Source organism: Pantherophis guttatus, chromosome 6 (genome assembly GCF_059756535.1).
Source record: "Pantherophis guttatus breed Tessera chromosome 6, ASM5975653v1, whole genome shotgun sequence".
Lineage (NCBI taxonomy): Eukaryota > Metazoa > Chordata > Lepidosauria > Squamata > Colubridae > Pantherophis > Pantherophis guttatus.
In genome coordinates, this window is record NC_142068.1 from 47,829,837 (window position 1) to 47,844,545 (window position 14,709).

The 14,709-nt window shown below is 37.0% G+C and overlaps 1 protein-coding gene and 1 long non-coding RNA gene across 3 annotated transcripts in view; one reads left to right on the forward strand and one right to left on the reverse strand.

Annotated features, from left to right (window-relative positions):
* LOC117678654 (uncharacterized) overlaps positions 1-5,489 on the reverse strand; it is a 75,729-nt gene extending 70,240 nt beyond the window's left edge. The window contains exon 1 of the long non-coding RNA XR_004595084.3: positions 5,406-5,489. This is a non-coding gene — a long non-coding RNA (uncharacterized LOC117678654). The remainder of the gene's footprint in view (positions 1-5,405) is intronic.
* Positions 1-9,896, forward strand: part of WBP1L (WW domain binding protein 1 like) — a 37,727-nt gene extending 27,831 nt beyond the window's left edge. For both annotated transcript variants that reach the window (XM_034439972.3, XM_034439973.3), the window contains exons 3-4: positions 5,758-5,919; positions 7,670-9,896. In XM_034439972.3, coding sequence (XP_034295863.1) covers positions 5,758-5,919; positions 7,670-8,412 — 905 coding nt within the window. In that variant the 3' untranslated portion in view covers positions 8,413-9,896. The remainder of the gene's footprint in view (positions 1-5,757; positions 5,920-7,669) is intronic.
* The last annotated feature ends 4,813 nt before the right edge of the window (positions 9,897-14,709 follow it).

Consider the following 14,709-nt stretch of genomic DNA (forward strand, 5'->3'; position numbering starts at 1 on the left):
TTGGTGGCAGTATCTACCAACCTCTACAAGTTGGTAGATAAAGCAGATTTAAATATTCCCAGTTCAAATTCCCATTGCTGTCTTTTGCTTTGTAACAGCCCCAATGCCGTAATGCAGTGGTCCCCAATCTTTCCAGCTTGGCCCGGTGTGGCTGTATGAATGGCAGACTTACGCATGCGTGCACATTTCCATTGGTGTGAGCGGTGGGGACGCACACCCTCCTCTCACATGAATGGAGTTTAGTGTGTGCGAAGGAAGGTGCTTGTGAGTGAAGCTCCATTTGCATGACAGGCAGACATTTGCATTCATGCATGAAGCTCCACTCACATGAGTAGAGAACACTTGTGCTCATGTGTGAAGCTCCACTCGCTTGAGCAGAGATTGGGCAGATCATAAGTCCAGCTAGAGATGCATGCTATGGTTCTTATAAACTAGAATGGACAGGGTTTAAAACAGTCAGGGAGCCATTTTAGGATCAGTTCTGCTAAATAATCAGCTGTTTAACTGCAACGATTTACATGTTTTGGTGGGGATTCTGTACAGTTTTCTCCAAGGATAATGAGGTACTGTTTTAGGATTTAATCTGAATCCTACACAATTCAATAGATGAATTGTGTATGTTTCAGATTTATTCTTGTTCTATCTAGACAGCTGTTTTTCTCTAATGAGTCAGCAGTGTTTTTGGTGCAAAAGGTTGTGTTACTGAAATCTGGTGATTGTCTTTCCTGGCCCATTACAAATACATGATGTCCACATTAATATTACTTCTCTCCCAAAATATTTTTAATAACCTATCTTCCTTCTATTGTTTCAAATGAAAATTTCATTTTTTAAAAAGAGTGAAACAGAATTTAAGCTCTGTTCAGCTTGTTTTATATTAAGTCTATGCACATATATTGTTTATGTATGTTTGGTAAATAACTTTCAGTAAGCATTGTAGGATAAGAGTGTAGTGGTAATCATTTATCTCAGTTCAGACTCAGTTCAGTCTTTGCAACTTAACAGCTAATATCTAAAGATAAACTTCAGAAAGCCAACTTGGTGTTGTGGTTAAAACAGGAGGTTAGAAAAAAGAAGACTTGTGGTCTGATCCCACCTTAGGCATGATGCCAACTGGGTGACCTTGGGGCAGTCACATTCTCTTAGACCTGGGAAGATGGCAGTGGCAAGCAACTTCTGAAATCTTGGCAAGAAAATGGTAGGGACTATATCCAGGCAGACACCAGGAGTCAAGACTGATGTGAAGGCAAAAAAAAAAAAAAGGAGCAGGATAAACTTGGAGCAGGACGTTACTTAATTCACCATAAAATGTTTCGCCTCCTTTCTTCATTTGGTCTTCATTCATTATCACAGCTAATCAGTTAGATTTGACCAAGATACAGGTAGTCCTCGGCTTACAACTGCAATTGAGCCCAAAATTTCTGTTGTTAAGTGAGGCATTTGTTAAGTGAGTTTTGCCCTATTTTACGACCTTCCTTGCCACAGTTGTTAAGTGAATCACTGCAGTTGATAAGTTAGTAACCCAGTTGTTAAGTGAATCTGGCTTCCCCATTGACTTTGTTTGTCAGAAGGTTGGGGAAAAATGATCACATGACTTTGGGATGCAGCAACGGTCATAAATATGAACCAGTTGCCAAATATCTGAATTTTGATCTCATGATCATGGGGCTGCTGCAAAGATCATAATTGTGAAAAACAGTCATAAGTCACATTTTTCAGTGCTGGTGCAACTTTGAATGGTCACTGAATGAACTGTTGTAAGCCAAGGACTACCTGTAATCGGAAGGCAAAGGCATGATTCTTGGGGAATGTAAAGAAATTATTTGTTATGCAGTTGATTTGGCTGTACTGAGACTTGCTGCTAAGTAAGGCAGTGGCACCTATCCAAGTTTACTGTGAACTCTTGGGCAGACTATTCTGTTCCTGTTCTTGAACAGTGAAAAAGAAAACATGTTTTTCCATTCTGAGTAAAGGATAAAAGGCTCTTCTCTCAGTGAACTTTTTGCTTCGATTCTTTGCATCAGAGAAACATTTTTTGTCTGCTTAAAGATATTTCTGTTTCACTCTTTATTATCTGTTGCTGTAGAATAGATGTTTGAGTAGTTAGAATCTTCATATGCCAACCAGGGAAAAATCTTTTGAGGAAAAATATTGACAGAGTTTCTAAAAGTTGTTAATAAAGAAATACCTTTCTATGAACAAAAAGATAACTGTGGACACTGTTACATGTGTCTCCAATTGTCTGTAGCAGAGATGATGAATCTGTAGCCTTCCAGGTGTTGCTATGTCTCCTAGTATGTGTGACTGTTAGGCTGCTCAATGTTGCTTCACATATGAGATGGTGGCAAATAAATTTAATAATAAATAAAAATAATAAAATAAATCACCAAGGTGGTTCAGACTTCTGGGATGGGAGTTTAGCAGTGTCTAGAAGCACACATTTTTGTATTACAGGTTTCTGCAATATTAACACTCCCTTTGTCTAATATTTCCCAAATATATATTCCATGATTCTACAGAAAGATTTGGAAACTATTATTGGTGTGATCAGACAAATTGCAGACTCAGACAGGGATTAAACTGACTGTTCAATAACTGGGAATGAAGCTTCAGTTTTTATTGCTTCCCCATATAGCATTTCATCTCATGTTGCCAGCTTGTTTCCACTCTCTATATTTTCTTTTTCTTTTTCATTTTGTTTTTGTAACAGTATTGCTACAGTATTGTAAGTTGTACAAAACAATGCAATACAATTTTTCTGTCCTATTATCTGAGTATATCAATTATATTAGTATACAGAATTTAACTTTTTAAGAAAGTATATGTTGCTTCTACTTACTAATTACTGAAGTTGCATTATAAAAATGAAAAAGCTGGACTAGTATCTATATAGGACTTTCTATAAAACATTGGCAGTTTTGTAGCCATAGTAGACCTTTCTATTTCTATTAGAAATTGTATATTCTTCTGGTCTTAAATATACAATTTATTTGTGGCTTGCAGGTATCAGCTTATAAACAGCTCTCTTATTTCATATTGTGCAGGACATACACACCTCAATTCTAGTAAAGCTGGGGGTGGGTTCTTGTTGCCATAATCTTCCTCTTCTTCATCCACCACACAATCATAAGTAGTTAGTTTCAATTCCATTATGTGTTTGTGGATACATGCATATACCTACCAATGATAAGGTAAGCTTTGAAATGTCATCCTTTTTAACAGCATCTACATTTTTTTTCTTTCTGGTAATAAATTGAAGTTTAGTGCCGCTTTCCTTCTTCAAGGCAAGTTGACCACTCAGAAAACCAGTTTACAGAGTCAGCATATTACCCCCAACAATCTGGGTCCTCATTTTACCAACCTCGGAAGGTTGGAAGACTGAGTCAACCTTGTGTCGGTCAGGATCAAAATGCTGGCAGTCGGCAGTATTAGCCACTGCGCAACCAAGGTGCCACCACAGAAACTACTGCTTTCTTCTAGTAGTTAATAGAATAATCTAAAGTATACTAGAATTATTTTTTGTGTCAAAATAAATGGGCTATATATACTGCATTGGTAATGAGACTACTGAGTATTCTAATAATTTGCTGCAGGGCAAGATAATGTGCAATGGCTGGTGGATTTTCCTCCCAATAAGGGAAAAATCATTATCTTTTCTCTAATGTGGATGGGGAGGGGAAGTTCTAAAATGGTAGGTGAGCTATTCGTCAAAACCTGATGGCGATGTGAGAATTGAGAATAAAGCACGGAAGAGTGGTCCCGCTTATGACCACTCCATCAGCAGCTGATTCCCTCACAACTTCAACACACACTCACACCATCTGAATCAGGTGCTTTCAGAATCCTCTTCTGCTTTACTGGAAGCTACCAGGGTGTTTCACTTGACCACCCATGCAGATTTTTTGGAAACAAAAGTGTGGAATCTCTCTCTATAGCCAGCATTGCAACTGCACACAACCCAGACATGTCTGCAGTTTGGAAGTGACACACTGGCTCAGTGAGAAGTGAATTTCCTGCTTTAGCCAATGCAGCTGCTCTATTTGCTCTGCCAATCCATATGTAGCCATATCATATAAGATGGAGACCAGTGGGGAGATCCCACCATTTTCTACATTGTTAGCATAGTCACAATACAACAAAGCTTACACTAAGAGGCAATGAAAGTTTCAACTGTAATTCAGAAAAATTACAAAGCCAGCTGATATTACAAGAAAGAAACTTGTGTGCTGTTAGCTACCCTCAACTTGAATTTAGGATATGTAAATATGCCTTCTGATTGTATTTTTTCCCCATTAATTTGTCTTATCTTTCAAAAAGGAAATGTTGCTGTACTGTGATACCTTAAGACAATGAATTAAGTGTGCTCTTTCTCTCCATATTTTATTAAGAAATACTGAATATAAACAGTCCATGGTTTGCTCAGAAATGCACATTTTTAGATGAAGCTGTTCAACTAGAAGATATTCTTTGAAAAAAACTAAAGCACTGGAAACCAAAATTAGTTTTGGTTTCCAAAGCAAATTTTTTAAGATTCTTTGCTTTTATGTAATTTTTTCAGCCGGTACTATTTTCCATATTCTAGCTATTATTGATCCAAAGGAAGAGATTACTCACATTTTAGGGTTTTGCAATGGAAAAGCTTGCAATTAACAGAAAACAATTACATTATTTTTTGTGCTATAGTTGCAATGAAAAAAAATATATAGTTGATTTAATTAACACAGATTTCTGAGTAATTTTCCACATTTCCTCAAAACCTTTGCCCTAAATGAGTAACTAAATGAGCATTGCCACCAGAGATGGTAGTATGTACCAATTCGATTACAGTTCTCATTTTTCTTAAAATTATATAACTCTTCTTTCCCTAAATTATATTTTATGTAAAATGTAAAGTACTTTTCTTTGCTCAGAATCTACCGGAACTCATGTCTCAAGTTCAGGCATTATATAAGAAGGAAAAAACAAATCTACAAGGATGCTAATATACATAGTACATACATACACTTTACAATTTACAATCAAGGCAGCAAATATACCTTATGCTCCTTTCTCCTCCTATTTTCCCCACAACAACAATCCTGTAAAATGAGTTGGGTTGAGAGAAAATGACTGGCCCAAAGTCACTCAGCTGGTTTTCTTTTTCAACATTAGCTATAATCCTTCTGTGATATTCTCCATTCCTCCCCCTTCCCTCTGTTAAACATTGGGATTTTTTATGGTAATTCCATTTTATAATTCTACAAATGGAAAACAAAATTTCTGGCTGTTTATCATGAGCCTACCTTAAGGATACTTTGTTATTTCTTAACAAAACTAAAGTACAATGTTTTTTATAATAACCATATATTTAATGTCTTGGTTATTTCATCTTTCTTTTCCATTCATACTTATTTTTTTTATCTTACCTGGCATGAAGTCAGCCTTAAAGTATGCTCTCTTTTCTGTCAGAAGCAATAGTTCTCACTTGACCTCCATGATATCAAATGGGAGCTTCCCACAGGCCACTTTCATTCAAATCTTCATTTTTAGTCTTTGTGATGACTCTTATTTACAGTTGACTGGAATAAATATGTAAAAATACCCAGTAACACTGCATGTTGCTTCTATTTATGTCTCCTGACAGTTGGTCTATTGACAGATGCAGACTGCTGCAAATGGTTACACACATATGCAGTAGTTATAGATAAGCTTTTCTTCTGAAGAAGAAATACTCTGAATAAAATTTACTTTCCCTTCCTCCTTTTTCTTTTTCCACAGGGTTCTGGCTAGTATGGACGATTATCATCATTTTGAGTTGCTGTTGTGTCTGCCACCACCGACGCGCCAAACACAGACTTCAGGCACAACAAAGGCAACATGAAATTAACTTGATTGCCTATCGTGAAGCTCACAACTACTCCACCCTGCCATTTTATTTCCGTATGTACTGCATGCAAGGAGTAGCTGTCTTCAAAGACCAAGACCAAAATATTGCTATATTGAGAGGGGACATGAATACAACAGGGACCCCCCCCCAAAGTGGCAGGAATAGTACAGAAAGGTTGGTTGATGAGGACAGAGTGCAGGTTTATAATATCCTGAGAGACTGCGCCCTATCCTTTCTAGCAATTTGACTGTTCTAGTTGAAGCTGGCTAACCTTTATTGATATCGGCAAAATTTAAGTTGTATAGGTGACTGACTGAAACACAAAGATAAAACCATGAGCTAACTTTGTATCAAGCATGGTAACGCTATATTCCTTTTTGAGTTATTTTCCAGACTCTACTGCAAAAAGGAACAAGAGGCATATTTGCTGATTAGTCTGAACAAAATCAGTAGTAGTAATAAAAGCTGAGCTGTTTTTATATTTTATATTTTTTTTCCTCTGTGACTACTACAACATCACCGTCATGGAGCTATAATACAAAGGAACTGCAACATATCACTAGAAGGCAAAAGGAGCTAGATATCTGAGATCTCTTGTTATTAGTATTTGTAATACCATGTTTCTTCAAAAAAAGACCCACCTTGAAAAGAAGCACTATCACATTTTTGAGCGTAAGCGATCAAATTAAGCCCCATCCACAAAATTAGCCCTAATTAAGACCCCGCCCACCCCAGGGTGCAGAGGGTGGGGTGAGGCACACAGGTAAAAAATAAGCTAGGATGAGGATGGGGGGGTGGAGCTGCCCTATTTACCAGGCCTCGTGCACTGCAACACCTGCCTCGCCTTCTGTGGCCGCTTGCTGCCATTCACACGCATCGCCCTGGCCTCCATTTTGGCTTTAGATGCCTGCCGGAAGGCATCTGCAGCTGATAAGTTCTATTATTGGCTGCAGAGGGCTTTCCGGAAAGCATCTGAAGGCGAAACGGAGGCCAGGGTGCTGTGTGCGAGTGGCGGCAAGTGGCCACAGAAGAAATGGGCCAGCAGCAGACTCCTGCTGGGCGGGGCTATTGGTGCCACCGCTGCAAAGTGAGTCAATAATTGGAACCCTCCAAAAAGAAGGCCTAGCAATTTTTTTGGGTGGTGGCGGGGAGGTCAAAAGAAAATAAGACGCGGCCTTCTTTTTGGAGAAACACGGTAATGTCTGATGCCACTTTTCTGTCTGTTTTACTAAAAAATTTAGATATATTTAGTCAATCAAGAACAGGCAACCTGAGAATTCCCATTGTTTCTCAGTGCAGTTACTATAAATCCCAGATAATAGACAGATTATGAGAACTATAATCCAAAATATCTGCAGGACACCATTGTTAAATATGGTAAGGGGTAAGAAAAGGAAATATGGAAAGAAAAAGTAAGTAAAGGGAAAGTACTTACGTGTCAAATTTATTTCTGAGAACTTCCATAGTTAAAGGGATCTCTAATTTTATAATGGATGGTAAGATATCTATATATTTCCTTTTCTTCTCCAGAATTTTGTTTAGTCATGGGCCAGATAATTAATTTAGCATCACTTGTATCAAAGGCCACTTAAATTGCTTATATGAATTTCTGGGTTTGAATATTGCCTGCATGTTACTGCATAAGCAATTGCTACTTCTTAAATGAAGTAAGAAATTAAGATTTTGTAAAAAATAGAATAGCTATAAATGTACTTATATAGAAGAAAATGGGTCTTAATGTGATTTAGATTTCATCTATATAGAAATATGGAAGTAACTTGTCCTCCCTACCTCCCCATTTAGGATTTTTGCCAAATTATTTACTACCTCCCTATGAGGAAGTGGTGAATCGACCTCCAACCCCTCCCCCACCATATAGTGCCTTACATCAGCAATGCATTCCAACTGGCAATGGCAGTACAGCACCAGATACAAGAAACCTGCAGCCAGCTCAGGGAGGCACGCTGTCAGGAGCAGAAAGCAATAATGGAAATACAGACATCACTGCCTCTCCAAGCATCGGGCATTCTGAATCCTCCAGTCCGACAGTTGAGCGATCAACTACCAAAGCAACATGTGGGGAGCCAAGGAATTCCAGCAGCACAGTGGAATTAGAAGATGCGGCTGACCATGTGTCTACTTCTGATAAGGAGTCAGAGTGCAAGGAAGAATTGCTTAAGGATTACAACTCAGAAAGCTTAGATCAAAACAGCGCTTTTTCAGATGCTAAAGACAAGACACCAGGCAGACACCGAAGGTTTACCGGAGATTCAGGCATTGAAATCTGTATCTGTAACCAGGACCACCATGATAATGATCTCAAGGAGTTAGATGGGTTCATTGATGATGGATCCATGGACTTCTGTGATAGTTGCAGTGGCCGTCCACCCCATGGAGATGAGGAAGAAGGGCTTTTCAGTGCTTCAGATGAACAGCATGGAGAACACAACCACCACCACCTCTCCAGACAACCTGTGTGTGTGCTTCTGAACACCATAAATGAGCAAGACTCTCCAAACTCTTATGCCAATACATCTCCCAGCTAAAACAACATCAGAAGAGAGGATCTACAAAATGATAAATATAACCAAAACCAAAATGTTTCATCTTTTTCTTCAGATGTAACTATGGGAATAATTTAAAATCTGTCAAGAAGGGGGCAGACATGTTTAGGCTTTTCTTCTTTTTGTGCTAAAATTGCCCCTTCTGTCCTCTGACTGGTTAGGGACGATTTAAAGTGTCATCATTTATATAGAGAGAAAAGAAAAAAAAATCTTCCTATTGCTGATTTTGGTGATGGTTTATTTGGTTGGTTGTCACCTTAAAAGTTTTCCGGATCTGCTTTATTTTCTGATCAGAAACTCATAAACGTGTGAGAACAAGGAGTCCTAGTGTTTAACATCCCTCTCCTGCCCCTGCCCCCCGCCCCCGCCTGGTCTCATTAGTGTATTTTCCCCACCCCTCTTTTCAGGTGTCTTCTCAAAAGCCTGTGGCATTTGATAGCCCTGGCAATACGTTTAGGTAGTACTATGGAGAAGTTGAAATAAATTCCCCAAAGAATGGGTTGTTACGGTTTTTGCTTTTAGCCAATAGAATGCATCTCTGATGCATTTTGATTACAACAGTCTGTAATAAATGTTTTCTTTTTGAAGCTGGTAAAGGACCAGTTTCTTCCAAAAACATTATCCAAAAATACAGCGTTTATGCAAGAGGGGCCTTCAGACATTGCCTTTTGTTTTATTTTAAGGCAAATGTGTAGCTATAAGTTGAGACTCCTTGAAGAAGTTCTCCTTTTCCAGTACTTGGTCTTTACATAACTTGCAACTAGTATGCTGCAGTGCAAAAGGACAGGGGCTTTGCAATTTCAGACCAGCACACTAGTTAAAAATGACAAAACCAAAACATACAAAAGAACAGGGCTGTCTTCAGGTGCCTTCAGATTTCAGCGATGCTTTTTGAACAAATGGGAAAATCAATTAATTGCAAATGGATAATTTGCAACATTAATGTGGAAGACCTGTGCAGTATTTTCTTTCCTTAGTCCAAAAGTTAGTATGATTCTAACAAGTGACCACTTAAAAGAACTAAGTGTCTGTGTTTCGCTCTCTTGAAGGCGGCACAGGCTACTGTACAATGTCTGAGTATGTGTGTGTGTGCGTCTGCATGTGTGTTTCCTACTGGTAAGACGAAATTTGCTGCTGTAAGACTGCAGGAAAAAAAAAAAGACTGTTGCTTTGCTTTAACCAAACAATGGACTTTTTGTTAGTCACAACACCAAAGGGAAGGGGAAGAAACTCAAAACAACTGAAACTAACATTCCTCGGAGTGTTCCTGTGGAAGAGACCAACCCTTGGTTTCTATATTAAGTGTGATGGACATTTCTTTTTCTTTTCCCCTTTTCCTTTTTCTTGAATTACGGTTGTCTGGGTCATTTACTGTTATAAAATAGACTTTCAGATTTGATTATTTGAAACCAAAATCGGTTTGAAATATGGTGTAAACCCAAATATAATGCCTTTTTTTCTGATAATTCCTTGTGTTTCATTTTCTTTGGGAAAAAATAGAGCAGAAACATCACAATGAAAAATGTTTGTTTTGTTTATTTACATTTGGTCACGGAATTCTGAACATTAATACAGAGTAATGTAGATACAAAGTTATGCTTAACAGATATACTGTCAGGAGCAGGTATCTGTTTATATGCAGCTGTACAGTGAAAACAGCAATACTGTAGAAGCCAGAACTGCACCTTTTCACTAGACTATTCTTTCCATCTTGCTTACTACCATGGAAAAACCAGGACAAATAAGTAGATCCCAAATGTCTTACTTTTGGAAGAATATTTTCCATTTATGAATTAGGTAGAAATAGAAAAGAAACCTGATGTTATTTGTTTTAATATTTCTTCATCAGTGATCAAAATCCCACACTAACTTTATGATTTGAATTGCATTACATGAAATTGCTTGGTGACATTGAGTTTAATTTCAGATCTGGAAAAAAATCTAGATAGAACATTACTAGCTACCATGATTTATATATAGCTAATGAATGGAAATGGACAATTGGGATGAATAGAATTTCATTTGCATCAGAGCAGTTTCACATGCTGGTCTTTTGGTGCATACCTGTGCTATTATGGACTTTAGAGCCATATCCAGCCATTTTATATATATACCACTTCGCTCAGTAATTCAAGAAAGCAGTACTGGAGAGAAACACAAACTAATCTCTAAGATGATAAGACATACTGATACTTTGTGAGATTTGATTCTATTTCCTAATAGACCATAATTATACTCTATGTTAATTGCTATATTTGTAGACACAAAGTCTATGCTTTTTCTACAATACAAAATGATAGAGAAAGAAAGAGAAAGAAGAAAGAAAGAAAGAAAACGAAAAAGAATGAATTCTTTATTGGCCAAGTGTGATTAGACACACAAGGAATTTGCCTTTGGTGCATATGTTCTCTGTACATAAAAAGAAAAGACACATTCGTCAAGAATCATAAGGTACAACATTTAATGATAGATAGGGTACAAATAAGCAATCGAATCATACTAGGAAACAGTAAGTGAGAATGTAGCAGATTGTTGTTTGAGAAAATGCATTATCAAGTCATCTGGTGGTTTAAGATATACAGTATATAGTTCATATCTACAAGTGCAGCATAATGTTGGTTTTGAGGTACATCTTAAATATTCCTGGATCATAAGTAAAAAATATATATATATTCACCGTACATATGATCTTCTGGGACCTACAGTTTTCTTCCCCATTATACACACATCTACGTATTTCCTGTGAATAAATTTTAAAGTATTATTTACAAAACTAATATAAGTAACCCCAATAAGTAATTTTATACTACACATCGGTAGTTGCATTAGTCAGGAAGAACAGATCGCTGTTTTTTGCTATGTTTTTTCAAAAAATGAAACCTTAGAAATCATTCTGTAGGAATACTTCTTAATCAGACAAAAGTTTGCTAATCTAACATCCTTTTTTCCTAGAACATGTTTTGGAACTGTCTACAAACTGGTTTTGAAAGCAGTAACTGAATAGTACCTACAACAATGGTAGTTCCATATAGCAGTCATGTTCAATAGACTTTAATAGACTTAATTTATGCAATGTATTTATCTAACACAGCCTTCCTAAATTGGTACCAAAATATCATTTTGGTATAGCAGTATAAAGAGAACAAAATCCAACAATCTTTTATAAAATCATGACATTAGTGCTGGCAACATTTTATGGGATGTTTTTTAAACCCTACAAATATAAAACGCCAGGAATTGAAAAATTGCTTTATACTGTAAATTTTTTTGCCATCTTCCTGAACATAAGAAATAAACATTTCTAATGTCTTGACATAATGTCTTGGAGTATATGAGTATATACCAAGAGGAGTATATGCATTCCTTATCACTCTAGTTATATTGGCATTCCTGCAGATTTCTATCCAAATGTGGCAGTAACAGACAAACCCAAACCACATTTTACCTCCCAAACAGTATCCCTAGCAACAAAATAATTATAATCATCTCATACTGAACTTTTCCTGTCATGTTCTGTACATATGAGACAAACTGTTCTATTGTGTTAATTGCACATTAACACCAAACTAAACAACTTCCACATTTTAAAGGAAATGTTTGCTGCTGTTTTACAAAAACTGATAATCTCATTTTTCCAAAGATTGTGTAATATACCTACTTTCCTCTGAAAACTAATATGGAGTTAGGAATTAAGAGTTAAAATACCAATAACAATCTAGTATTTTAGAAATAGCAAATAGCATCAGGTTGAAAAGGGCTGAAGAGATCCAGTGAATGTTGGTCTACATTTTTTAATTTCTACCCATAACCAAAATTTTCATAGATTATACATTGTGCAATATGCTTTAAGATGTCTAACTCACCTTTCCCACTGGTTAATATATATTACGAAAAAGAAAACTCATATTTTTCTTCTTACAATGCATATTTTTATAAATTTTGTGTCCAATAATTGTCATTTTAACTAAAGTAGTTGAAACATTTTCAAATGGATTTTTGCTTTGAGAAAGCTATGGAATTGGTTTCACACTTGCTAACATAAGCCCAAATGAATTAGTTTGGCTTGGTATGAACCGTCAACTCAGTTACTAAGTTTATGTAACAATTTGTTATTCACTAATATGAAATTCTTTTCTATTTATTTTCAGTTAAGACATTGTTAAAGCTTTCCCCCCAAATGTACACTTAATATTGATTGCCTTACTTGTGCTTTTATTGCATGTTCATCAAGTTAAATCATTTTGATCTTCACAGCACATTTGCACTGCACTTGAATCATAGAGGGGACTTAGAATCACAGAGAAATAATATAGAATGCAATATGTTCTGTAAATGATTTGTGATGACAGTACAAGTGGCTGTTACTTCTGGAAAGCCCACATGAAGGAAATCTAAGCTCATCCAAAAGGTGCCAAATTATTCTATATATGCTCTAGGCAATTTATGCTTAGTGTACATATCTCAGGGTAAGTAAGCAAAGCAGCACTAACTTCCTCAGTGCCAAACCCTCATCAGTACATTTGAAACATGAGACAAAGAATTTATTTCTGGGTTTATTTGTAATCAAAGAGCAGCTGTGTTCTGAGGTTGAATGTTTTTCCAGTTCACTTGGCTACATGCCCAGTTTAGAGAGCCCACAGGTATTTTAGCATTATTCTCCACCGCCTATTGCTGTCCTGCATGGGCTGGAAGAAACTAACCCTCTTTTCGTCATGGCTTAATATGTCTCCTGGGTCTGTTATATAACATGGGGATAATTATCCCAGGTGCCTGATGCATAGTCACTCTCTCCTCATGCAAAACAACAGGCTATTGTTGATTGCTCATTGATTTGGGAGGCTCCTCTGTATCAACAAGTCAACTGCTGCCAAGAAGGAGACATAACACCCTTCACAACATTAAGGAGCTGTTTATAAGGCAGATGTATTGCAATTCTTGCAATTATGGCTTGCCCTGATTTTAGGTAATCGCATAAAATTCATTTACTCTCCACATCGTGTCCTCTGTACTTGTGGAACTACTTTGAAAAATTAGGTTTCTCATTTCTACTGACAACTGGAATATATTTTCCTCCTCTTTCTGAGGAATTTAGTTTATAAAAGCAATTTTTTTTTACAAAAATAATATTGTAAGTGTATATTGTGTATACATGTACAATGACAACAAATTTATTTATATTGTAGTACCTTAAAAATGTACAAGTTCTGTAACTGATACAAGATTAGTTTGCATACGCAGCAAACTTAAGCAGAGCTAAATCTGAAAACTGTTTTAAATGCATTTTAGTTTGATCTGTGATACATTACCATCTTTAAGATGCAAAGTTACACAACCCTGGAAGTGTGATTCCCAAGTTTCTTGTATTACAGGAAATGCTGAAGTGTGCATTGCTTGTTTCAAAAACCTTGGCTGGATGTTCTTTTCAAAGGCCAAGCCCAGAAAAAAAAATGCAGTTTTTGCCAAGAGTTCAAATTATCAGAGGAATATGATGCTTCCTTTCCTATACAGTATCTGGATTTGCTTCCTATATATTACTGAATGAAAGGTTGATAAATCCTACATTATTTAATGGGTTGACAAAGATACTTGATGGGCCTGAACAAGCTATCCCAGATTTCAGTCTCTTTCCAAACTATAATCTTTAAAGTATGCATGTTTGTACTAACAGCAGTACTTCCCATTTTCCTTCAGCCTTGAATAACTTGCAGATCAGAGGTGGGTTTCAACAGGTTCAGGCCAGTTCTGGAGAACCAGTAATGGAAATTTTTAGTAGTTTGGAGAACCGGTAGTAAAAATTCTGACTGGCCCTGCCCCCATCTATTCTCTGCCTCCCAAGTCCCAGCTGATCGAGAAGAAATGGGGATTTTGCAGTAACCGTGGAGAGGGGTGGAAATGTTGATTTTACAGTATCCTTCCCCTGCCATGCCCACCAACCCATGCTATGCCCACCAAGCCACACCCACAGAACCGGTAGTAAAAAATTTTGAAACCCACCACTGTTGCAGATGTATTGAAGTCCTACAAAGATACTGTTGTGAATGAAGTTAGCAAGAGAGAAGTTTCCCCAACCTTCCTCCCTATGGAAGAGCTGCTGTTCTTTTGGAAATTGCAGGCAATTGTGTAAAAAAGACACAAGCTAGAAAACTTGTTCCTGACCTTTTGATAAAAGGTTATAATCCACAAGATGCTGGAAAAAAAAGTCCATACAGTGGGAAGTTTAGCTACAGGTACGTATCTAGTCATCCTACGAAATAGCTAACAATTTTAGCTAGGAGTATT